Below are 25,117 nucleotides of genomic sequence, written 5' to 3' on the forward strand. Positions count from 1 at the left end.
AAATTGGACACCCAAAGTAGCGCCAGCAAATCTCAGCGTGCGGAGAAGGCTACATTGCACGGGTCTGTCTACCATCCTCAGATCCAAATCCCAAAGACAAACTACAAACTAGGGGGGAAAACCTCCACCGACCATGAAAAGCCACATGTAAACAGTTTTAAAAAAAAACTTAATCGGGAAAAGATGAACGCCCCGCAGAACAAAGTCCCTAATGGGTTTAGCCCGGTCAAGAAATACGAATGTCCAGGAAATATGAAAATGCGTGCAAGCTTGATAGTTATCAAATAATGCAAATTAAAACAATTTAATGCCTTTTTTTTCCTTTTTTTGCATGTCAGAAAGGCACATATTTTAAGAAACCGTAATCCTCTGGGTAGGACCAAACATAGATCCAAAGCCCCTGGGCTGTGGCCAGGGGAGGTAGGAGCTGTAAGTTCTTTCTGGAGGGAGGGCAGCAGCATGACTCTGATTTTAAGCCCCAAAGGGTCCAGGTCTTTAAAAATTTCCCTTTTTTCCCTTTGTTGAGCGGTTCTTCCCAGCATTTCTGGAGTACGTGTGGTTTCTGGACGTCTCTCCACAGGCCCCACCAGGCAGGACGTAGAAAGTAGCCAGTGGGCAGAACATACACCATGAGACCGGGGTTGGGGTGGCCTCCCGTGAGCTCAGCACAACTCTCCTCTTGCACACCCCCTACCACGCCCATGGCTCAGAGCTCCAAGAATCATGCCCTGCACAGCTCTCCTGAGCCTTCCCTCTCCGAGGTCCCAGCCAGGGGAGCCCCTTGCCTCCCTCCACACCAGGGTTGCATCCGCACCTTCCAGGGCCAGGCCATAGACCCAAGACCTCCACATAACCGGACATGTCGGTGTCAGAACCCAGACACGACATCTCAGACTGGGCTTAGCTCAAAGTCACTCAGAAAATAAATCGGTGGAAAGGGAAAGAAGACAGTGGCAAAAGCAAGGAAATCTATTAAAAACAAAAACAAAAACCATAAAACCCCCCAAAAACAAAAAACAAAAACCAGGTGCAAATAGAATGAGTATACTGGAAGCTCGAATACTTTGGAACCTAAAAGTAAATTAACATGAAAGAAACATGTGCACGTGTCTGTGTCCGCCTGTCTGTCTGTGAGAGAGAGAGGGAGGCAGTGGGGACAGGAGAATCGATTGGCTGAAGGTCAAGTTAGAAGGGAGGAGGCCGACTCATTTCCCCACCTCCATCTGCTCCAACACAGAAGCCCCAACGCAGCTTTGCAGAACGGAGTGCGGATGAGGCGAGGGACCAGTGGAAGGGGAGACAGAACTTCCACTCAGGCCCCCAGGAGCTCGAAGGTATCAGCACACCTCCCCAGGCCTGCCGACATCCCAGGGTGGTAGTGACAGGTAGTCCTGCTGCTTGAGGGCCTTGAAGTGCCGGATGGCTGGCATCTGCGGAATGGCCTGGCCCAGGGCCTTCTTGGCCTGGAACACCTGGTCAGGGTCCCCGATCTCAGGATGGGGTCCTGGGGAAGAGGGCTTTGTCTGGGGTGAGAGCGGGCCAGAGCCCAGGCCAGGAAGGAAACAGTAGTCACCCACCTGCTGTAGGACCAGGAGCCCCTCGGGGTGTGGGGAGAGGGGCGCCCCCTCTGCTCTGGGCTCCCCTGGGCTTAGGGTGGGGCTGCCGGCCGGAGAAAGGGCAGGACTGCCCAGAGGGGACTTAGGAGACTGGCCCGGGGTTGGAGGGACATCCACATAGCCCTCGATTTCTGGCTTCACGGGGCCGGGGGCTGCATGGGACCCACCAGTCACTCCAGGACGGAGGCTGTGGCTCTGGTCTGTGGGCAGGTGCAGAGGGTGAATTATGGAGGCAGATGGCAGCCCCATGGGCAAGGGGAATGCTAGGTCTGTAGTGGCGACATAGCCAGACGCCAGAAGGCCATCCTCAGGGCCCCCGGAGCCAGTGGGCAGAGCTGCAAGTGTCCCATCCTTCGGACTGGGGCTGTTCTTTGGGCCTTGACCGCCTACCATCAACCCGGGTGCAGAAGGGGCGTGGCATGCCCTTGACTCCAGGGAGGGGCTCCCCTCACTGCCCAGGTCAGGTCTCCCCTCTGGATCCATGGACTGGCCCTGGGCCATCACCTGGGCGAGCGGGACCAGCTGCACGTGCCCCCCTGCGGGCAGACACAGGTACTCCAGGGATCCCGGAGGCTGCGGCTTCTGGCTCAGGCCTGCCTGTGAGGGTGCCGGCTGGCCCAGCACGTCAGGCAGGGAGTGGCTGTGGGGGAGCCCCAGGTAGGGGCCATTGAAGTCGAAGCCAGAAGCCTGGCTCTTGGGCCTGCCCTCGGGGGCCGACAGGTCTGGCTGAGGGCCAGGGGCCTCCTCCGAGTATGGGTCCAAGGCGGCTGGAGTCGTGTCAGGCTCTGATGGTGATTCACGGGTATCTTTTGGGTCCTCCGTGGTGAGAGGCGACACCTCGCTGTGTCTGTAGTCTACAGGGAACATGCTGTGGGGAGAACAGGCGCAGAGACATTGAGACCACCCGGGGCCGCCACTTCAGCTCATGCTGGGGCTGGAGTGGGGCGGGGGGAGGCCTGAACCTCCCCAGGGCTCAGGGAGGGCACAGGGCAGGGCAAGGTTGGGGAGCAAGCCAAGAGAGGGTGCTGCACGGGCCTCTGGTCCCCTGCTGGCTTCGCCTGCCAGCCTCCATGCTCTGGTTCAAAGTCTTCTGCAGGGGTGGCTCCTCTCGCCCCCGCTCCTTCATCCGCCCACCAGGGACCAAGTGGATGCCTGGCCCACACATGCCTAGTCATGCCCTCGTCCGTTCAGTCCCTCCCCCCACCACCATGTCATCAGCACCCCGGTGCGGACTCTCCCTGGGCAACAGGGCAGGGAGAGGTCACCTGCTCCAGTCTTCTGCCTCGGGTCAAGTCCAAGGTAGGGCCCTTCCTCACCCAGGATTCGGGAAGTTCCTCGACACCCATCTGGTATCCTCCGGCTTTAGGGCAACCAACCTCCATGGTTCTCTTCATCCTGAGCCCCAGGCTGGAGGCTGCCTCCTCTGAGTCTCCAGCGTGCGCAATGGGGCCACCCTCCCACCTCCCAGGGGTCCCGAGCCCAGACACTCACCCGTCCAGCCCAGGGACGAAGCTGCCCTGCGGCCCCTTGTGCGGGGGGTCCCTGCTGATGAGTCCCAGTAGGCTGCCTGGGAGCTGGAGGCCGGCACCCCCGTTCTGGGAAGGGAAGGGACATTTGTGCTGTGGGTGTGTGAGCTCTCGAGAAGCTGGAGGAACGAGGGGAGGACTCACAGGGGATACAGGGAGTCCCCAGACACGGACGGGTCTCAGCAAGGCGAGGGCCAGCCCCGCCCAGCCTCCTGACACCAGGAAGGAGAGGCCCAGAGAGGGGCTGGGACTTGCTGTGGGTCCTCGGGCACCGGAGGATGGGGACTGTCTTCTCGCAAGTCCACAGATCTGAGCGTTGCTGCCTCCACACCCATGCCCTAGTTTCTTCCCCACTAGACACGACGTCCCTCCACACGCAAGCTGGCCGTGCCTGATTGAAGGGCCCCACGACCCACATGCTAATGCTCGCCTTACGACCATCTCAGCATCTGGGATGTGCGCCCAGGCTCACGGCCCGCCCCTCTCAGTCCCCTTTGCGAAGGGGTCCTGTCCACCCACTGCAGGCCTCTCCCACCTGTCGCCACCCTGGATCCTCCAAAACTCAGCTCTGCTGTCCTGTCCTCGGGGAAGACATTCTGCCTCCTGTCAGCCCACCGGCCCCTGCAGAACTGGGCCTCTCGCTGAACCTCCTGACTCCTGGCAGGCCCCCGTTCCACTCCACCCCTGCTCCACGGGAGCCCAGCGGGCAGGGCCAGTCCTGCGCCTCTGCAGGTGCCCAGAGGAGGGCAGGGCTGAACCCTGCTGGTGTTGGCCGCCCCTGAGAGCTTTCTGCACCTTACCGGGCCACCTATGTTTCATGCTCAAAGCCACAGAAAGGCCGGGGAGACATAGGGATGGGGAGGTCGGTGCAGGAGAGAGGAGTGCCTACCACCCTAGCCGCCTTCGCAGCCAGATCCTACCTGGAACAGGTGACTCTTGCTGGGGTTGGGGATTTTCTCCTCCCACTTCTGGTTCAGCCTAGAAAGATAGCAGGGGGTAACAGTGGCCAGGGACCTCAGGGAAGCTGCCCCATGCTCCTGTGCAGAGAGGAAGCTGAGGCCCAGAGGAGAAGGTGAGCTTTGTCCAAGGCTCCCCCAGGAGGGATGGGCGGAACAGGGACTAGAGCGAGCCAGCTGTGGGGTCCCAAGCACCCCCACCCGTCATGGAGTCCTCTTACCTGTACCCGTACATGCCACAGCAGCGCAGGGCGGGGAGCAGTGCCCCAGTGGTGAAGACCAGGATGAGCACCAGGACCCACATGGGTAGCACTGAGGGTTCCAGGAAGGGAAAAAAGAGCATTAGCATCTGGGGAGGACAGAGCTGGAGGCTTAGGAGCCGGGAGGAGGTAAGGGGAGGTGAGGCCGGGCAGAGTCCCCAGACCCTGCTCTGTGCAGCTGCAGTGCTCCCGAAGCTCATTTCCTTGGGGTGCAGAGTGGGAGGGAAGCCCAGACACAGGCTAAGAAGGACAAGGAATCAGTCCGCCCCCCGCCCCCCAGCAACACAAGGTTCAAGTGCTGGGAAGTGATGCGGAAATACTAGAGTCCTGGGGGTCGGAGCCAAAGGCTCAGGAAGAATTCTTGTGATGTCTTTGATGCCAAAAGGTGTTTTTATTATAGCACGGGGACAGGACCCGTGGGAGGAAGGGCTGCCCAGGGACTGTGAGCAGTGACTGATTACTCTGGAACTGGGGGAGGTAAAGACGGCAGGTTATAAGAAAATTTAATTTTGTCTACATTTCTTTTGCCTTTGTTTCCCACATCAGGAAGGACAAAGAAGGTTAGATTCTTTCCAGTAGCAGGAGGGGGCGGGGCAATGACTACATCTCGTGGCAATCACAGTGGACTTCATGTAGGAGGCAGCACATAAGCTTCAGCTTCAAGTAACAGGGAGGTTTGGAGAGGCAGAGGTGGGAAAAACCTGGTGGAGGAACTAGGAGGTGTAAAGGCCTATCGGGAGCCCCAGTGACAAGCCCCTCACAGGTTGGGCCCCTCCAGGACTCCCTCCGTCTCTTCTCTTAGGCCCGGTGTCCGGTCCTCTTTTCCACTTGGTTGTAACCCTCTTCCTGAGACTCCTCCCCTGCGAGGTTGACTGCGGCTTGGGTCCTTGCTGCTCATCTGCCTCCATCCTCCTGGACCTAGTCTTGTACCTGCCTCCTGGTGGCCAGAATGGTGAACGGTGAGAGAAAATGGAAGCAGCAAGTACAGGGAAATGGGGGAGATTAAGAAATCTGGGGCGCCTGGGTGGCTCAGGCGGTTAAGTGTCTGACCCTTGATCTTGGCTCAGGTCTCTTTCTCACAGTTGTGAGTTCAAGCCCTGTGTTGAACTCCCCTGGGTGTGAAGCCTACGTTAAAAAAAAAAAAAAATCAGAAAGAAGTCAGACCAAATCCTTCCACTGCCAGGCCTCAGTCCATAGCTCATGATGTTTGCTGCCATGGTAACTAACTGGAAATTCGGGCTCAGTGGTCACTAGGTGAGGGCTGCCACAAAGCCTAATGAGGCCACGGGCCATATTAATAGAGGGCTAAGGTCCAGTCTGAGGGAGGAGCAATGGTGAGGACTGCTCTTTGCTGCTCTCAGGACCTCACCTGCAGTCTGTGTTCCACACCAGGGGTCACTTTGCATGACTAGTGACACACAGAAGAGAGGACACTCGGGTGGGGTGGGGTCACACTTCTGTGTCCACACCATCCTTGTCCTCTGCCCAGCTGGGCTGTACCCGGAAGGGAGGGTGGAGGCCGGGAGACATACCCCATTCAGTGTCCCAGAAGAGCTCCTCACTCCACTCACTCCAGATGCCATCGTAGCCGCCGGGGGTGGGCTTGACCCTCACTCTTGCCTGGTACCTGGTGGAGGGCTCCAGCGGCGGCAGCGACATGCTGTGGGTGTTCTGGAGGGTTTCCGTCTTGCTCTCCTGAGGGCACAGGTGAGTGAGCAGGTGTGCTGAGACCGAGGCAACTTGCTGGTGCGTGGAGGCACAGCCCCAATCCCCTCCTACCTCAGGACCCCAGTTTTTCTGCCTCATCAGTCTCCAGCTGCAGCGGCATCCCCAGGTCTGGGGCAGCCCCCCCCCCGACCCCCATGGAGGGCCCTACTCCAGGGCTCACAGAGCTCAGCACCCTGGGTGGGCCTGGGGATTGCCATCCCTGTGACCTAGGACAACACCGAGGCCCGGAAATCCTGAGGACATACCATGTCCCAGTCTTACTCTGAGACAACCCCCCGACCTCCCAGCCCCTCAGGGACAGCCTGGACCCCGATTATGGCCTTCCCAGGAACGTTGTGCAGCATGACTGGACTCCGGGGGCCCCGCTCCTAGCTCCCCCACTGACCACGCCCCTCCTGGCTTCAGTTTCCCTATTTCCGGGCTGAAGATTCTGTGGCTGGCTCCGAGGTTTCTGACTTGGGCCACGGGGAGCCCCAGGTTCTGCACACAGACCCTAAGACTGCCTAAAGATGTGGGCCGGAGACAGAACCTTGGCCTGGGGACCTGCCTGCTTTATCAGGAGCAGCTCCGCTCGGAGCGGCCGCACAGTTGCTCTCCAGAGAAGACTTCTCTGAAGAAGAGTTGCCTGGTGACTTTGACTTTGGAAAACCCGACATCCAGCTTGTCTCTCTGCCCTCCAAGCCCTGATGTCTGCATCCCTTCCGCAGTTTAGGGTCCTATAGTTCATTCTGGCCATGTCATATCTCCTCTGTGAGCCTTAGACCTTCACCAAGGAAGGGGACAGCGACCAGCCGGCCACACAGGGTCATGACCGCTAAGTCTCAGTGGCTTCCTCTGATGGGTTCCCTGCTGGGAGCCAGGCACCTGGCAGGTGGGGGCTCTCCACCCCGCCCCCTCCCCCAACCCTAGTACAGGCCCCTTCCCAGGCATGAGGTCCTCACCTCCCTTGAGGCTGTAGCTTTCTTGTACTGGACCTGGAAGGTGTGACCTATGTGTTTGTAGAACATCTCCTGTGCCGTCCAGTGCAGGGTGTAGCCGTCTCTGCTTTTGGTCACATTGAGTGTGGGCTGAGCCATCTGGACTGGAGGGAGGGAAACCTTTAGGGAACATTGTTCCTAACATGCCTCCGATGGAACACTCTTTTCATTCCATGTTGGTCACAGGTGCTCTCTCCAATGGGGTCCAGCCCATCTCAGGGTCCTTGCACCCCCACTTCCCCATACTGTCCACTTGGACCTGAGCAGCCCTTCTCTGGGCAGATGCTGAGATACACTTGTCTTTCGGTGAGGTCACCCAAAGCATGGGTTACTCCTCACGTTTAAGTAAAAAAAAATAAAAACACCAATAATTAGTTCCCTGCCGCATCATTAAGTATGTTGTAAGCATTGCCACACAGGCTCTGTCTGCAGGAAACCTTGCACTTGATTCTAACAGATCTGCTACGTGGTGGGTCCTGTTCACTTGTCACAATTCACAGATGGAGAAACTGAGCCCCAGAGTGACTAAGTCACCCGCCAAGGACAGGCAGCTAACAAGTGGTGGAGAAAAAGACGGCAGAACCCCAGGGTGATGGGTGGATTCGAACCAGGTGACAGAGACAGAGGGGCTATGTGGCCTCCTGCACACACTCCAGACTGGGTGCGAGAGCCTGGGGTCCCAGGACGCCACACAGGAGGCTCCTTTGCGTGAGGTCTTTGCTACTTTAGAAGAAGAGGGGGTAGGATTCTGCAAGGAATTACAATTTCTTTGCACGTAGTCTAGCCCCCGATTGAAGAAGTCATTCCTAGATCAGTTACGTGAAGACAGAAAATATCTATCTGCAGAGGACTCTGGGAACCCGAGAGAGAAAAATCCAATCAGGGAAGGAAAGGGAAAGTTCAGTGGGAGGACCAGGGGTGGGCGTGGCTGGCAGGACGGCCTGCAGAGTGGCTCAACAGGAAAGCAGAGCTAAAGGAAAGGGGGAAATGGGTTTTAAGGATCCGTTCCTGAGGACTCTCCGTTGAAGCTTCCTTCATACTATTTGCCATTGTTATTGTCAGATTGTTGCATCTTGACCGCTTCAAGAAGAGATCTGAATCACTTTGGCTCCCTTTGGTCACTGGGCTGCGTTTTGCTGACAGAGACAGACATGGAGAGTGGGCCATCAGGAGTCCTGAGTGGATGTGGGGGACACGGATGACAGGACCACTGCAGGAGCACTTGCGCCGAAGGCTGGAGGGCAGACTCACTGTTTTCCGAGCTTTTTATAAACTTCTCCTCCTCCTTTGGCCGAATGGAGATGGTGTACTGGCTGTCCTTCCTGGGGCCGGGCACGGCAATCCGGCATCGGTGCTGGACGTAGAGGCCGGGGAGCTCCTCCTTCAGTACTGGGGAGCACTCTTCTTCCCTGAGGATCACGGTGGAGGTGAGGGCAGAGGGAGGCAAGGGCCACGGGAGGGGTGTGGCTTCCTCTGGGGCCCCCAGAGTCAGGGGAGGCCTGGAGAGAGGGCAAGGAGGGGAAGAGCGGAGGAGGGGTGGGGGGGAAGGGGACACTCACCCCGCGTTGGGGCTGGCCTTGTAGAAGAGGGCGAAGGAGATTGAGTTGGCCACCTCGGACCTCACTTCCCAGGAGCAGCTGAGCACGGAGGCCCCGTCGAAGAAGCACTGGAGGTTCTGGGGCTGGGCCTTGTCCCCTGGGAGGGGAGACAGTCCCTCATTCATTCGCTCCTGCATTCATTCCTTTACTCTTGGGGGGCCTACCAGGAACCTCATGTCAGAGAGATCATGGGCTTGGTCCCCAGAAAAACTCAAGCTTCAACACAGCCTGGGCCTGCCAGCTCAGTGAGTGAATTCTGTGACCCTTCACACCCCCCTGGGCAAAATGGGGATGGCATCTTGTTTCAGGGCTCAGGGCCTGGACACAGTGATGTTGGCTGGTCCCCACGGAGCACAGCCCTCAGGAGACAGAGACACTCATAAGATTGCTGTCATCATCATCACCGCAAGTGCTCCTAGCCAGGAGGTGTGCAGAGCTCGGGGCCCCGATGGAGTCGGCCCAGCGAAGGGATTCTAAACACGACACAGGAGCCTGGTGGAATCCGGCAGCAGACTCCCAGGAGCTGGACGAGCCGCCCTCCCCTCCGAAGGGTGCTGCCCCAACTCTGACCATGTTACCTGTCTGCGAGTGCCAGTGGACCTCCGGGCTCCACTGGCTGGGCCGTCCCGAGAGCCCTGAGCTGGGGGCCAGATGGGTGCGCACTCGGGCCACGTAGGTGCTGCTGGGAATGAGGTGTTCTGACTCCAGGATGGCCGGGGAGGATTTCAAGTAGAGAGTGGAGGCCTCCTGCGGGGAGAGAGTGGTTAGTGGAGCAGGTTCCGGCTGGATCCGGTTCCATGGCTTGGGGGCGGAGCTGGCCATGGTCCTGACCTCCCAGGCGTCCTGAAGCCGCTTGTAGACCACCTCATACTCCAGGTTGGACAGCCAGTGGCTCTGGGAATCCGGAAGGGCCACCGTCCAGGTCAGCAGGAAGCGTTCCCCGGTACTATTGATCAGGAGGTCCTTGGGTGCCGGAGCCTGCACTGGAGGAAGGAGGAGGCAAGGGCCCTTAAGGGGCTGGGTGATGGTAGGGGGGCATTTTTCTGTGTGGGCAGACGGGCTCCAGGCCAAGTGCTGTCCCTACCAGCTGAGTGGCCTTGGACAAGACCCTTTTCCTCTGTGGACCTCAGACCCTTCACCTGTGAAATTGTCTGGGTTCACTGTGAACATGAATGAAAGCTGTGCGCATATCACATAAGCTCCATGAAGGGCTGGCAATAATCTCCCAAAGGAACCACCTGTCCCCACCTGTCCCCACTTGTCCCCACCTGTCCCCACAATCTACTGTGCAGGCTGTGATCCCCCCCTTCCCAGCAGAGGGCGCTGTGACTCATGTTACGACCCCTCCCTCTTGCCGTCCTCCTTCCCTTTCCACCTTCCCAGGGTCCTGCTCCATTCAGAGCCCAGCATAAACGTCTCCTCCTCTAGGACCTTCCTGGACCCCCCTCCCCTGGGAAGAACCCCCCAATCCTTTTCCTGTCCTACCATAGCCCATCGTATTGTCCTTACAACCCTGGTGCATTCATGCGTTTCCGTGTCTGCCCCTGCAAGTAGTTAGGAGCTCATGGGTGGTAGGGTTTGGATTTTGATACCCTTCCCTGTCCCCATGGCCTGAGATTTGTGGTTCAGGGAATTTGGGGACAAAGTGAGTGAACATTGAATGAATACATGAACAGGCAACCTTCAGAGAATTCTCAAGGAACCGTTCTGTCAGCCAACAGCAAACATCTGTCTGCTGGGCGAGCATATTCATTCAAGAATGGCCTGGCTCCCTCCTTCCGGAAGCTTCTGGGTCTGACTTTCAAAAAATTCCATGGCTCCAAACAAGATGTAAATGTTCTGGGCTGGACGTTGAACATGGCAGCGCTGGGGCATCTAGAGAAATCTTAAGGCCGGAATGGCAGATACAGGGCACCTCCTCTTTGTCCCCCCACCCCAACCCTCCATCAGGCTCATCAGTCCCTGCCCTCCTAGCCCCTAAGCCCATCAGGGAGCGGAGCTCTAGAAGCTGCTACACAAAATTGGACCAACTGGGAATGCAAGGAAAAACCTATTCACCCGACCTGAGAGATTTTACTCTGCTAGCTCATTTCACAAGTGGAGACCTGAGAGAGGATGTGAAATGTCCCAGACCTCCATGTGTGGGGGTCTCAGAGCGGTCAGATGCACCCCTGTCCCCTTGCCCAGCACCGACCAGCCTCCCTGACTCATTGCCAAAATGGTTCGGGCTGGAACTGACCTCCCTGCTGAACGTACACTCCAGGAGGCAAACGCCACACTCCTTCCCCTATTTCTAGGTTGACACCTTCCCTGTGATGAGGCCACCAGCTTCACGGGGCAGGGACATTGACCGGCTTGTTCACTGATTTGCTGGTGCATGTGGGCACTCGGCGAGAGAACAGATTGGTGGATGAAGTGTGTGTACACCCTCTCTGTGAATTGTACGCCCCCCTGCTCCCATCCCCTCATATGTCCCACTTGAATCTTCATCCTTTCTCCCAGGAATGGGCGCCTTAGTTTGCATTCTGGGGCCCAGCCTCCCATCCCCTGCCACCTATCTTTCACCCATGCAGCATCATGTCATGTCCCTTCAATGGCTCTCCATCACCTAGATGTTGGCCTCTAAGTCCCTTCGCAGGGCACAGAAGCGTCTCCAGGTCAGGGTCCTGCCCGCACTGCCCCTCTCCTTCTTCCCTCACTGTCCAACCCTTCGGACACTGATGCTCCTGGGATACAGTGATTGATGGTTTTCCCACACTGCCCTGCCCTCCCATCTCCCAGCCTTGGTGTGCGCTGTTTTCTCTTCCTGTCCTGTCCTCCCACTCACCCTTTGGATTTCCCTGCAAAACTCTTTCCTCTGGGAAATCTATCCTGACCCCAGAGGCTCCTCGCCCACTGCCCCTCAGCACATGGCATCCATCTGTGTTTCAATTTCTGCTGTTTCCTGCCTCTCTGCAGGCTCTCAGCCCCACCAAGATGGAGAATTTTCTCAACCATCGAACACGTTTTGAGACCCTGTTTGAAATGAATTCACTATGCCCTAACCCATCTCCTCTTTGTGCAACTGCTGTGAGGAAAACAGGCAGGAAGCGGAGGCCGGAGCCCCCTCTCCATCCAACACTTGCAGGTGCGACAGGCTGCCCCGTGTTTGGGACCTGGGACACTCTATCAGACACATGTATCCAAGTGGCCTTGGGCAAGTTCCTCTTCTCTCAGTTCCATTTCATTATCAGAGAAATGGGGGGAAAAAGAAAAGTGGGGCATGACACCATGCATTATTGTAATGATTAAATACTACTGGGCAGTGTTTCCTAAAAGCCAGCCATCTGTAGGATTCCTACCAAGTGAATTCCAAAGACCATCTCTATTCTAGGCTCATCCTGAGCATAGATATAATTGAATTAATGAGATCGAAGTGCTGGTTATATTTCTGTGCAACAATCAAACGAAGCTTAACTATTTAAATAAAACAATCACTGACATCCACCCAAGAGCACTGATTTCTGGCACCGTTGTGGACACCTGGTGCCCTCACTCGTCCGTCACTGTCACCCCTGCTCACGGGTGGCACTTTGGAAAAGTTATCTGACCTCTCTGGGCTTTAATCACCTCATCTAAAACTGGGTTGAGTTTTAGATGAGTTGAGTTTTTAAAACTGGGATGAGACGAGATGGTGATGAGTGCTTTCAAGTGATAAGGTTTCTACCTGAATAGGAAGGATTGTTCTGGAAGGGAAGCCTTTACTGCCGCAGGCGGTGGGGCAGCTGGGGTCAAGGGAGGTACCACTGGCCAGGAGGTCCTCACATTGCCGCTCCGATGCCTCCATCATAGGAAGACCATAGCCTCTTCTCCTCAGAGATCAAACCCACCCCCAAGCCAGTGTCTCCACCCCTTGAAGAGTCTCATGCCGTGGCCCTTCTGCGGGCTGGCCACCCGTGGAGGGGCCGCCCCCATCTGGGGACCCCAGGCCTTACCATGCTGGGTCAGAGTGATGGTGAGCTGGGTGCCCAGGGGCCGGTCTGGTCGGAATGAGAAGTAGTCTCTGTCAGCAATAACGAAAAACTCATACGGAATGACACATCTTCTGGGCACACAGCCGGGACAGGGGCGGTCTAACAAGGCCGTGTCGTTACTGAGATCACAGGACACTGGCTTTGGAGGGTCCCTGCCAGGAGACAATGTGGTTAGCCCACAGCGTTCATTCAACAAATGTCACCAAGCAGTCACGGTGTTTAAGGCTCTGCCCAGGGCCGGGGGACACATGTGAAATGACTTAACAAATTACGCCACGTGTCAAACGGAGCAAACGTCACATAGACAAATAGAGCAGGTCAGGGAGATCAGGAAGTCAGAAGGGCAGGGGTGGGGGTGTGATTTCAAACAGAGGAGACAGGGAAAGCCTCGTGGAAAAGGTGACTTTGGGGCAGAAACTTGAAGGCAGTGAGGGAGGGAGCCATGCACATTCTGGGGAAAGGGGAGTTCAGATAAAGGGAATAGCAAGTGCAAAAGCCCTGGGGCAGGCCTAGGCTGGGCGTGCTGCATGACTAGGCAGTTACCCAGTGCGTGTGGAGTGCAGTCCGGGAGGGTGGGAGGCGGAGCAGACCAGTAGAGCAAGGTGACAGGCAGCAAGGTTTAAGAGGAATTTAAGGAATCTGGATGTCACAGTGAGTGGGGAAAATGTAGCTATGAGCAACAGAATGACATAGCGTGATGTATATTTTGAAAGGCTTCCTCTAGGATAGAGGATAGTGGTTAGATTGGGTTTGGGGGAGGGTGGTCATCTTGGAAACAGAGACCAGGTAGGAGGCTTCTAGAATATCCAAGTGATGGGAAGTGGTTCACACCATCACACAGTGGTTCACAACATCACACACACAGACTGGTGATGTTGGCCTTGGCCAGATCCACATTCTATTTCAAGATGAAGTCGACAGCGTTTGCTGGTGGATTAGAGGCGCAGGTGGGGAAGGAAAGGTGGTGTAAGGCCTACTGAGCCAGAGGGAGTCATTTTGTTGTTTATGCAGCAAACTTAGATTGACCCTGCCCCTCCCAGAGGAACTTACTTAAAAGCAAGTCCAGGAAACCAGTCCCAGGTAGCAAAGCCCAGATACAAGGGCGGGTCAGGCCAGGTGGAGACATCCAATCAGTGGGGCGCGCATACTGTCTCCCTAGCTACCAAGGAGGGTGGACCCGCCTTTTGGGCACCAGTTCTGACCAAGGTGAGAGGCTAGTGCAAATAGCTAGTAGGGTAAATTGAAATTCAATTGGCCACCCGTGTGGGACCTAGCATGACTGTGCAGTTTTCTCTGTGTGTTGCAATCTCATTGGCCACCTGTGTGTGGCCAGGCTCAACCACATGGCCTTTGCTCTATAAAAGTAGTCGGTAAGGCAAGGAGGGGTCGCCTCTTTGTAAGAGGACCAGTTGGTTTGATTCTCGATGCTAGGCGCGAAATAAAGCTTTGCTTGACCTTCGCTTTGTATCAGTCTCTCTCCTTTGATTACGGACCTAACAGTGGTAAAGGAGGTGAAGGAACACACCTCCCAGCTTTTGGGTTGGAGCCTCTCGGAGCCCCCGCTTAGCGAGTGACACGGGATATGGGGATGAGCCAGGAGCCCTGTTTGGGGCAGGGCAGGAATTTGGTGTAGAGCACTGGGGGTGGAAGATGACTTTCCCTAGGGACCTGTGGGGAGACAGGTGCACCTGCGGGCCTGGCTTTGGGGGCAGGTGGGGCCGGCGAGGGTGGGAGACTCACCAGTGCTCAGCCTCAGGCTAGGCTGGGTCTCTGTCCCTGCATCAGGATATACCAATGGGGAAGCAAAGGATGAACTCCCGGGCATCTTACCCTTTGAGTTGGAGACAGAAGAAGGGAGCGAACAGGGAGACAGAAAAGGTGAGCCAGGGGAGATACAGTGTGGTGGTTGGAAGCTGGGAGATGGAGGTGTTGCGGGGGGGGGGGGGGGGGGGGGGACACACGTGGGGTCAGTCTATGCCAGGTGCTGCCTTCAGTCAAGGAGGGAGGACAGTCAAGAAGGGAGGACACGGAAATTCAGCAGCGTGGAGGGCCTTGGGGCTTTGGGCAGGAGCAGTCTGGGTGGCCTCATGGGGGCAGCAGAAGCCCAGGGGAGTGGGTTCAGAATGACTGGAAAGACCCGGGGTGCTGTGGGTCTAGACAGCTCTGTGGAGGAGGGTGGCCTCAAAGGGAGGCAGAGGATGGGCCCTGCTGGAGAAGATGGGCGTCTGGAGGCCTCTCCAGAGCCTCAGCCCTTGTTGGCAGGTGTAAGTGGGGGCCAGGATACCTTTGCTCAGGGCTCGAGAATGACCCCGGGAGAGGGCCTGTCGATGACGCAGGGAGAGCGGGGACTGGGGCGGCTGTGGTGTTCTCGAGCGGCAGGAGCGGTGGGAAGCCCCGGCGCAGCCTTAGACCGGTCTGGGGTGGGAACTCGCTGCAGGGAGCACCCAGGGAGATGGCAGAGGGGGTGGGCGGGCGGTGTGAGCACAGAGGGGGCCGGGAGCCCGTCTTCTGGGAGCACCAGTCTCCATGCAGAAGGAAGTGGACCACAGCAAAGTGGGGAGGTGGAGGCAGGCGAGGAGGGCGGAGACGGGAAGGCGGGGCTCCCAGGAGCGTGGGAGAGGGAGCTGGGGGTGCTGTGGTGGGTGTGAGGAGCAGGCCTCCACGGGGTCTCCCTGCACCTGGGATGCCAGCCATTTTGTTATTTCTGTTACGGTGAGTTAGACTGCCCCAGACCCCAAGACAGTGTGAGGAATCTTCCCAAATGGCTTATAGCGCAGAGACCACGTGACGGAGAAGGAGAAAACCCACGCTCTGCAGGCAGCAGGGTCTTGGGGAGACATGGAGGCCAGTCCCCCATGCACCGGACACAGGGCACTGGTCCCTACTCAGTCAGCCGCTCAGCCGCCCTGTGGCTGGGAGAGGGACCTCCTCTCTGCAGCCTCAGGTTGTGTGTCTGTGAACTGGGGCATCTACCCTTTGCCCTGTCCTCCTCACAGGGAGGACCATCTAACATCGGCTTTTGCAGGGTAAGTCCGTTCTACTGTGATGAAATAAGATTATCGCCATCCCGTCATCAACAGCAATGTCAATGGGTAAGCCTCTTCTCCAAACCCTGACATCGGACACCAGCACCTGGGCCCGGCAGGCTGCCTAATAGAGCAGGAGCTCCTGGGCCCCCGGCCAGGGCCGGGGCTGGGGCCTCCCCCTCCCTGCCCTCTGTGTGGCCCCCCACCCCTGGCGCAACCCCACACAGCCGCGTCCCTCCCCGTACTCCGGCCCCTGGGTTCTGGTGTCACTCACTCATTCAGCCTCCGGTAGAGAGTCAGGTCGATGAGCCCCCGGGCCTCCTGAGTGTTCGCCCACCTGCAGGTGATGAGGCTCTTGTAGTCATTGTAGCAGCTCAGGGTCTGCAGTGGGACGGTCTCTGCCCAGGGAGAGGCACAAAGGGGGTCACAACTCTCCCCTCCTGATGTCCCTTGTCACCTGCCCTCTTAGCACCTTGGGGGTGCCCAGAGCTGGGGAGAGTTTTCCCAGAGTGCTCTAGGGGCTCCCGGCTGCCAGGCAGAGCTCCCTGGGGGCCCCGAGAGGGCCAGAGGTTCTGTGGATCCGTGGCTCCGGCTGTGGACCCCCCGTCAGGAGAGAAGCACCACATTCTACTGGAGGTGCAGCACATTTCCTGAGCCCCTGCTGGGGCCTGCTCCTGGCACAGGGTCTCCCTCCCACCCCATGAGGGACACATGCATCAGGCCCAGGACCCCTTGGGACAGCCTGGGAGGAGGGGCACAAACCCACCCCTAAGAGTGAGCATGGCAGAGCCCCGTGGGACCTCCCTGGCCGAGTCTCTTGGTCAGCAGCAGGGCCTCGTGGCTGGGAAAGGGAACATGGTTCTCAGGGTTGTGGGAGAAGTCATGTTTTCTGGGGGCCTTTGGGGAGGGGACTTGGGGGACTCAGGATCCAGAGGAATATCCGAGCAGGAAGAGGGTGCTGGGACCGAAGCAGGCAAACCCACGAGTCTGAGGGCCCCAAGGAAGGAAGGCACAAAGGAGGCAACTGGTCAAGACCGTCAGAGGAGCAGAGTGGGGTGGGATGGGGGCAGAGTTGAGGCTGGAACGGCCAGCCTGGACGGGAGAAGCCTCGAATGCCCGGTGGAGAAGAGAAGCCATCCAAGCAGAGATGAACCTTCGGGAGGCTGGAGAAGAATGAGAATCCAGGAGTGGGGAGGGGAGCACCCGAGAGGATCGGGGAGGAGGAAAATGAGGGAAGGAGGGACCTGGGGGCTTCCGGGGCCCGGGGGGGTGGGCATGTGGAGGTGGCCTTGTTCAAGGACCAGCTGTGAGGAGGGGCCAGGGAAGGGGAGGAAGCAGCAGAGCTCACCATGGGCCCCTGCCACGCTGGGCCCCCAGAACAGAGCCAGCAAGACAACAGGGAGCAGGTCCCGGGACACAACCATCTCTCAGGCAGCTCTGGGCAAGCAGGTGGCCACCACAAGTGGATCCAGGGCTGGGCAGAGGCTGGGGTCCTCACTGGCCTAGAATCTTGGCTTCTTCTCCAGCTGGAGGCCAGGCCAGACCCATGTCCCCGGCTCTTGCGAATCCTTTCTCCGGGACTCTGCCGGCAGAAGAGACATGAGCTGAGAGCCGGCCCCCCCTGCCCTGTAGCCCCAGGACTTGGCCCATGTTACAGGGTGAACCCAGGAGTGATGTGTGGGCTCCAGCACCCCCTCCCACCTCAGCCTGGCACCCAGGGCGGTCCTTTCCACTTAGCCTCCGTGCCTAGGGCATGACCGTGAGGGAGATGCATTCGATGGCTTATGCAGAAGTGGATCCCCACCTGGTCGTGCTGCGTTGGTGGTATAGTGGTGAGCATAGCTGCCTTCCCACCTGGTCGTGCCCCAGGAACTCCCGTGCAAACCCCTTGCAACCGGAAGACCTGGGAGGGAGCCCTCTTCTGAGCTCCCTCAGGGCCCCCGACCTGATCTGCTCAGAGCAGTCACAGAGCACGACGTCCACAGTGTCCTGCCCCGGCTGGGATCCCACTTGTGCTCAACACTGGACGCGCACGCTCTCGGGGCCTGGTGCTGTCCCACCCTCCCTCCATTTACTGTCATCCCTCCCACACTACCCTCAGAATGCCTGTTCCCTTTTCTCTGCAGAAGGTTGGGGATTTCCTCTTTTCATTTTGTGTAGCCCTGGGAAGTACCCAGGAGAGAGCAGAGGACAGTGGGGAGAAGGAAACTTCAAGACACACACACACACACACACACACACAGCAGCTGTCTTACAGGGAAAAGCACAGCTCTGGATGCAGCCACCTTGACCTTCAGCACAGGCTCTGCCCCTCCCATGCCAGCAGCCTGGGCTGACCCACCAACGCACCTGAACCTTGTTCTCTGCACCAGTAATGTGGGTACAAATACATGGGTGTCACATGAGAAGAACCCAACGCGGTGATGTTTATAGAGCGGTTAGTCCGATAAAAGGTCAGGAAAGGGGTGTCTGGGTGGCTCAGTTGGTTAAGCATCTGACTTCAGCTTAGGTCATGATCTCAGGGACTTGGGACTGAGTCCAGAGTTGGGCTCAGCAGGGAATCTGTTTCTCCCTCCCCACTCGGCCCCTCCCCTAGCCTGTGTATGGGCTTGCTCTCTCTCTCTCAAATAAATAAATAAATAAAATCTAACAATAACGAAAAAAGAGGCTCAGGAAAGAAGAGGAGGTTTGTGTGGAGCTGGGGAAAGAGACTGTCCATTTCAGATCCTCAGGTGGGGGCAGTGCCATGGGGGGAGGGGTACGAGTCCTTGTGGCTGGCCCAGTTTGCTTTGTCTACCTGGGACTAGCCTAAAAACCCAGAGCTTCTATTTGGGTCTTACCATAAGTAGAAATACTATATATGTAAAAAGAGTGAGTCATCCTAAAATAAGTGAGAGGTTTTATACACTTCCAAACAAAATTTAACATGATGTTTTTTGCAGGAACTCAGAAGAAAAAATATGCGTGAGGACAGTTAATGAGCTTTTGTAAAAATGAGGAGGTTCTCCCCAATAGCAAAATTTATTTCAAAGATCTGATAAATAAAGCAGTGTGTTGGACATATACACGATAGATCAATGGACACACTGACCAGGCAATTCCATTCTCCCCAAGAAGGTACTACATGATGGAGAATTTGTGAATCATCGCAAGGGATGGAATGTAAGAAGTGCTAAGATACTTGAATAACATTGTAAAACATATCCACCTAAATCTCTACTCCACACCATCCCCAAATAGCAGGTTAATTACACATTTAAATATAAGAAGTTATCCTATTAAACTTGCAAACCATGCAGCAGACAGTGTCATTTCCTGGGCTGTTCCCTTCCTCCAGTAAAAGAAATTCTGGTTTCAGCTGGGTTTGGTGCTACACAGAATAAAAGATTACATTTCCTATTCTCTTCTATTGCTAGGTGTGTTCATGTCACTAAATATTGTCCAAGGAGGTGTGAGTAGAAACATTGGTTGTGCCTTCCAGAAAAGGCTTCTTCTTCTTTTTTTTTTTAAGATTTTTATTTTATTTATTTGACAGACAGAGATCACAAGTAGGCAGAGAGGCAGGCAGAGAGATAGAGGAAGGGAAGCAGGCTCTCCACTGAGCAGAGAGCCCGATGCGGGGCTCGATCCCAGGATGCTGGGATCATGACCTGAGCTGAAGGCAGAGGCTTTAACCCACTGAGCCACCCAGGTGCCCCCAGAAAAGGCTTCTTAAAGGGAGTTGGCTCAGGTAGGAGGATCCACGTTTGCCCTCCTGGCTCTCCAGCTTCTTCCCAGCCTACAACTTGGGAGTGATGACTGGAACTCCAGAAGCTGTTTGGGACCATGAGGTTACCTTGAGGATGGAGCCCTATACAACAGAAGGAGCAAAGCCTGGATCCTTCTTGTCACTGTGGAGCAACCACACCAGCCTGAGAGTACTTAACTTTGGACATCTTTGAGATTTTTTTTTCTTTGATGTGAGAAAAAAAATAAACTTCCATACTGTTAAGCCACCGCTGTTTGGAGACCAAACGTGCAAATGGAAATAGAAGAAAACTTCACAGGGCTTAAAGGAGACAAGAGTCCACTAAGTGAAGGGTAAACTCCATTTTTAATAGTGCCATGCTCAGTCACATGCTGGTAAACTTTTGACCATCCAAGAATAAAAGGATACTGTGAGAAGTTTCCAGAAGGAAACAAACATTATTTTCAATGGGTCAGGTTGGCCAGACTTTCTCACAAGTGACTCTGAAGTCTAAGTAGATAATGATGTCTTGAAAATACTGAGGGGCAACACATTTAAAATCTAGAATCATTGAAAAAGTCAAAGTTACACTGATGCTTGAGGTCAGAAAAACACATTTTGGAAATGCAAGGACAAGGAAAATTTTCAGATCTTTTCTGAGGAACACAATTACTCTAGGATGCATTTCAGGGGAAAAAAAAATTGTCCAAGAAAGTGTATGATACTGAAATTAGTGGTAAGAAAAGAAAGCAGTAAAACTTAAACTAAGTGAAGAATTGTTACTTATAAAGTGAAAATAAGTAAATTCACAATTACAATATTGAAGTAAAACACAGATGATCTTAATGTGGGAGTTGGCTGTCAGATTAGGGGTGGAAAGCAGAGGAGAACTGAAAGCTTGCTAAGCTAAAGATCATGTCTTCTTTGGAGAAGCACAATGTATGTTTATTATACCCAAAAGTTGATGGAAAATATGCATTAAATACATGTGTTAAAAAGGTAAGTGTTAAAACCCACTAAGAGTGAGAGGGAAGCATAGGAGCAAAAGACTGATAGGGAGAAGACAGGAGAAGGAGGGAGAGGGAGAAAAGAGAAGAGAAAAAGCAAGCACCTTTTCACTCAAAACAAACATGCACACCAAAATTCCCAAACTCGTGAAGAACTTTAATGGTAGGAATAAAAACTGGAAATGAAAAACACACACACACACACAAATTCATTCCAGACAATAAGAATGTCATAGAATAATCTGACAAAGACTTTTAAAAGTTTTGCATCATGGCCACATGGGGATTATTCCAGACATAGATGAAGAGCCATTAAGAAATCTCCTCATGATTAGAAGAAACATAACAACAGATTAAAAGGGAAAAAAAGAATATCTTATCTTGACAAATGCGTCTCAATATTCGATAATACAAAAGCCATTCCGGATGAAACAAACGAACAGATGAATCTTGACAAAGGAGGCATTGAAGGGAACACTGGCGTTTCTGGGCACCTACTACAAATCTGTAGTGACGTCAGAGTCAAAAGGAAAATGTTCGTGTTCTTCTGGTCAAAGGAACAAACAGGGGAAGGCTGCCCACTCCTGCTCTCTCCAGAGGTCAATCCACCTCCTAATAATCTCTAAATTCGATGCAATCTAAATCAAAACTCCAAAACGATTTTTAATGTGTGTGACAAACTGATTCTAGATGGTAACAAACCAAACATGAGAGACGGGTTCTATTAGCCAGAAAAATAATGGGAATGTAACCATTCCCAATGGGAATGGAAAGCAGTAAGGAAAATAACCAAGTAGGAATTTGGGAGGTAAGAGCGGCATTTCTAATCAGGAAGAAAGGACAGACTATGCACTCGTAATTACGACATTGAGACAGTTAGCTGATAATTTTTTAAAGTCAGATTATTACTTTAGATATTACCCACCCCTTCAAATTCCAGGTGGATTAAAGATCTAAAAGTCAGGGCGCCTGGGTGGCTCAGTGGGTTGGGCCGCTGCCTTCGGCTTGGGTCATGATCTCGGGGTCCTGGGATAGAGTCCTGCGTCGGGCTCTCTGCTCAGCGGGGGGCCTGCTTCCCTCTCTCTCTACCTGCCTCTCTGCCTACTTGTGATCTCTTTCTGTCAAGTAAATTAAAAAAAAAAAAGATCTAAAAGTCAGAACTAAAATGATAAAAGCATTATAAATATTTCCTTAACCTTAGGTGTTGAAGAAGACACCAAATCCAAAAAGCATAAAGAAAAAACAAAGATAAATATGAGAAGAAACCAGCACGCTTTTATATGAAACAAGATATCTTAAACCTGGTGAAGAAAAAAGCCAAGTGATAATCTGGAAACATATGTAAAACATAGGTAAATACATTGTTAAGATACCTAATAAAAAAGCCACTATGACAGTAAATATGTAAAAGGCAAAGAACCCATAAGAAAATGGACCAAACATCTCCATTCATTTCAGAAAAGGAGCTCAGATGGCCAAGAATATATATGGCAGAGTCATAACTTCACCCATAATCAGGGAAAGGAAAATTCACTCAAGAATCCAGATAATTTGGGGTGCCTGGGTGGCTCAGTGGGTTGGGGCCTCTCCTTTTGGCTGAGGTCATAGTCCCAGGGTCCTGGGATGGAGCCCCAAGTCAGGCTCTCTGCTCTGCAGGGAGCCTGCTTGCCTCTCTGCCTACTTGTGATCTCTGTCTGCCAAATAAATAAAATCTTTAAAATTTAAAAAAAAATTTTTTCGATAATTTTCATCCACCCATTAGACACCGTTTAAAGACTGATCATCTAAAGAGAAACTGACTTTTATGCAAGGCTGTGGCAGTATATGTCAATTCAACTACTTTGAGGACGATCTGACAATATTTATTAAATGTTTAAACACAAACTCCTGCTCAGCAGTTTTGCTTCTAGGCATGCGGGCTGCGGAAGAAACACTTTTGCCGGTGTGGAAAAATAAGAAACAACCTAAAAGGTCTATCAGTACCGGATCGGGTATCCTGCGGTTTACCCCTACTAGTAAATGCCGCCATTTCTTAGGGTTAAAAAAATGAGTTAAATCTATTTGTGTTATTGAGGAACGTTATTCTAAATGACGTATTAGGTGAAAAAATAAGTCATAGAGCGATATGTATATTATAATCCCTTTTATGTACAAAGGAAAACTATATACTTGCATCCTGCTCAGAAGACGTTTGGACCAGGGGATACAGAAAGCTGGCACGCGTTCTCTTTTGTGTGACAAGGTTCCGGATCATTCTAACTTGATAAAGCAGATCCCCATGTATTCACTTAGTATTAAACACGCTCATTAAACAACTCAATAACTATCCTGTAGTGTTGGTGGGGATGGCACAGGAGGAGAACCGGTGAACGAGAAAAGGAGTGATCAAAGCGAACAGGAAAGGTTCCGTTCCCCATAAAATGATCAGAAAGCAGGAAAGATGACAAGTCGAGAGGATCAGAACCCGTGATCCAAAATTGATACAAGGTCTTTGAAGACTCAAGATTGCACATTTGCAACTTGTCATCGGGACCAGACTGAGGAAGCCCCACAGGCTCGCACCACCAAGGCGACCAGGGGAACACCTGCGCTCCCACGCACGGGGCAAAGGCACGCAGCTGCGCACGCGCGGAGGCAGCTACCCCTAGACTTCTCCGCGCTCCCACCCCCGCACCCCTCCAGCCAGCCAGCACCCATGGGTACAGAACACCCACACCCGGGCCTGAACTCCACGAAGCAGCAGAGGCTCAGGGTCCAGTATGCTAGCCAAAACACTTTCTCCCGGGGGGGCGGGGGGGGGGGGGGAATAGTCCCTCCGCAGGGGACCGGGCCCTTTCTCATCTTCCAAAGTGAGCTTCCAGAGTGAGCTTCCAAAGCCACACCAAGCTCTGGGTCGCTGCGTGACAAAATTCCGGGTTTCCCCCTCCGCCTCCCAGTCTCTTTGCCCCCCTGCATTGCCACGGACACCCACACCCTCAAGCGCGTACGCGCCCTCACTCTCCCACTCTCCCTTTCTAAGCCAGGATGTCAGGGACTATGGGAGTTCTTTCTGATCCAGAGACCGGGAGGCAAAAACCAGGGGCAGGGAGGGGATGTTCTCACCGCCACCAACATCTTAGCAACACTTTAATGGCAAAGCATAGACGCGCGCAGGTGTCTGACTCCGAGGTCTGAGCTCTCCACCTCCCCGACCCCGCCACCCCACGTCCTCCGTGCTGCCAGGACAGGCAGACCCCGCAGGTGAGCTCCCCCTGCCCACCCACAACCTTACAGCCCTTCCCACACCACCCTCGGCAAGGTGGCGGCGCTGCCTGTCTCCTCGCCCTCTGGCTCCTGGGCTCCCAGAGCCACACCTGCCCACTCCACACCCCCAGGCTCTCTTTGTCCTTGGTTTCCCGGCCCAGACACCCCCTGCTCCGCCCCTGAAAGCCAGAGTGTACCTCTTCTTGGTGGGACAGCAGAGCCTTCTTCTGCCGGAGTGTCCAGGCGAGGGGGAGCCGCGGGAGCTTCCTATTTATGCTATTTATGCTGACGTCGTCGTTAGGAAACAGAGAAGCAGAAAGAGGAAGCGACACCAGGCCAGGCCGGTTTCTGTGACTCCTCACAAGACTGCCCAGCTTCTGAGAACTGTGGACACCGAGATAATTGATTTTTTTTTCTCCTAGGCCTTCCTGAGTTTGCAAATGTTCCTTTGGCCACAAGTACTGCTCCCTGATGACGCCTCCACATCTCCGTCAGTCAGCTCCCTGCCTAGTTGATTCATGCAGTCCCTGACGCCCCCAAAAGATCCAGGGGGAGGTGGGAGGATACCAGAGCCAGACAGTGCCTGCCGCCCGTCCGCTCCCACCTCTACGACTGACCTCCCAGAGTGTGACCTTGTGCAAATCACCGGTGGCCATGTGTCGGGACTCCCACCTGTTCCCCACATGCAAGCAGCGTCTATGTGAGATGCTCAGAACCCAGGGCTCCGTAGCGCCCCCCCCCCTTTTAGTCTTGTTCCTGTGATTTCCCTGGTGTCCATCTGTCTTGCACCAACCCCTGCCCCAATACTGCCCCACAGCCTCAGTGTGGCCAGCTGCCTTTCCCAGCTCGGCCTTGAGTGTGGCTCGTGTTTCTCTGCCCAGCACCCAGCACGTGTCCAGGCACAAAGGAGGCTCTTAGTGACCCTGTGGGGCATAAATGAATGAGTGACTCCTGAGCACAGTGGGTCTGGGGCCAACGCAAAGGGAGTAAGGCATGTCCTTGGGCAGAAAATGTAAAGGGGCACCCAAACACCCACAAATTAAGTATTTGTAGTATTTTAATTAAGATAAATTAATAAATTAATATTTTAATATAAATTTTAATTATTTTAAATTTTAATATAAATTATATATATCAATACATTAATATTTAATTAAGATAAATTAATTTAATGTTTTAATTAAGATAAAAAAGATCAATAGTATTTTAGTGCAATGTTGTAGAAAGTAATGCAAGAAATCCACAAAATTTTAAATAAAGACACTCAGTGCTCCGTGAACTGTATTGGAGCCGGGCAGAAGGAAAAAGCAGTGCCATTTCTCCCAAGCAGAGAGCTTGGTGAGCGAAGAGGAGGACACCTCCCAGGCAGAGGGCACAGTGTCAAGGGCAGGGATGAGGGGCTCGGGGCTGGGACCCTGTCACAAAGCCCCTGGATTCCTG

The 25,117-nt window shown here is 54.2% G+C and overlaps 1 protein-coding gene across 1 annotated transcript; it reads right to left on the minus strand.

Annotated features, from left to right (window-relative positions):
* Window positions 1-288: 288 nt before the first annotated feature.
* On the minus strand, window positions 289-24,092 carry CSF2RB (colony stimulating factor 2 receptor subunit beta). The gene is made up of 14 exons (XM_046012003.1): window positions 23,875-24,092; window positions 17,049-17,282; window positions 15,975-16,098; window positions 12,636-12,826; window positions 9,493-9,644; window positions 9,240-9,408; window positions 8,623-8,758; window positions 8,315-8,472; window positions 7,028-7,167; window positions 5,891-6,053; window positions 4,320-4,410; window positions 4,063-4,120; window positions 3,108-3,211; window positions 289-2,484 (listed from the first exon to the last, which is right to left on the minus strand). Exons 2-14 carry the CDS (start codon window positions 17,122-17,124, stop codon window positions 1,338-1,340), a joined length of 2,709 nt encoding a protein of 902 aa, XP_045867959.1. The 5' UTR covers window positions 17,125-17,282; window positions 23,875-24,092; the 3' UTR covers window positions 289-1,337.
* Window positions 24,093-25,117: the final 1,025 nt, after the last annotated feature.

The sequence above is a fragment of the Meles meles genome, chromosome 7 (assembly GCF_922984935.1).
Source record: "Meles meles chromosome 7, mMelMel3.1 paternal haplotype, whole genome shotgun sequence".
Taxonomy (NCBI): domain Eukaryota; kingdom Metazoa; phylum Chordata; class Mammalia; order Carnivora; family Mustelidae; genus Meles; species Meles meles.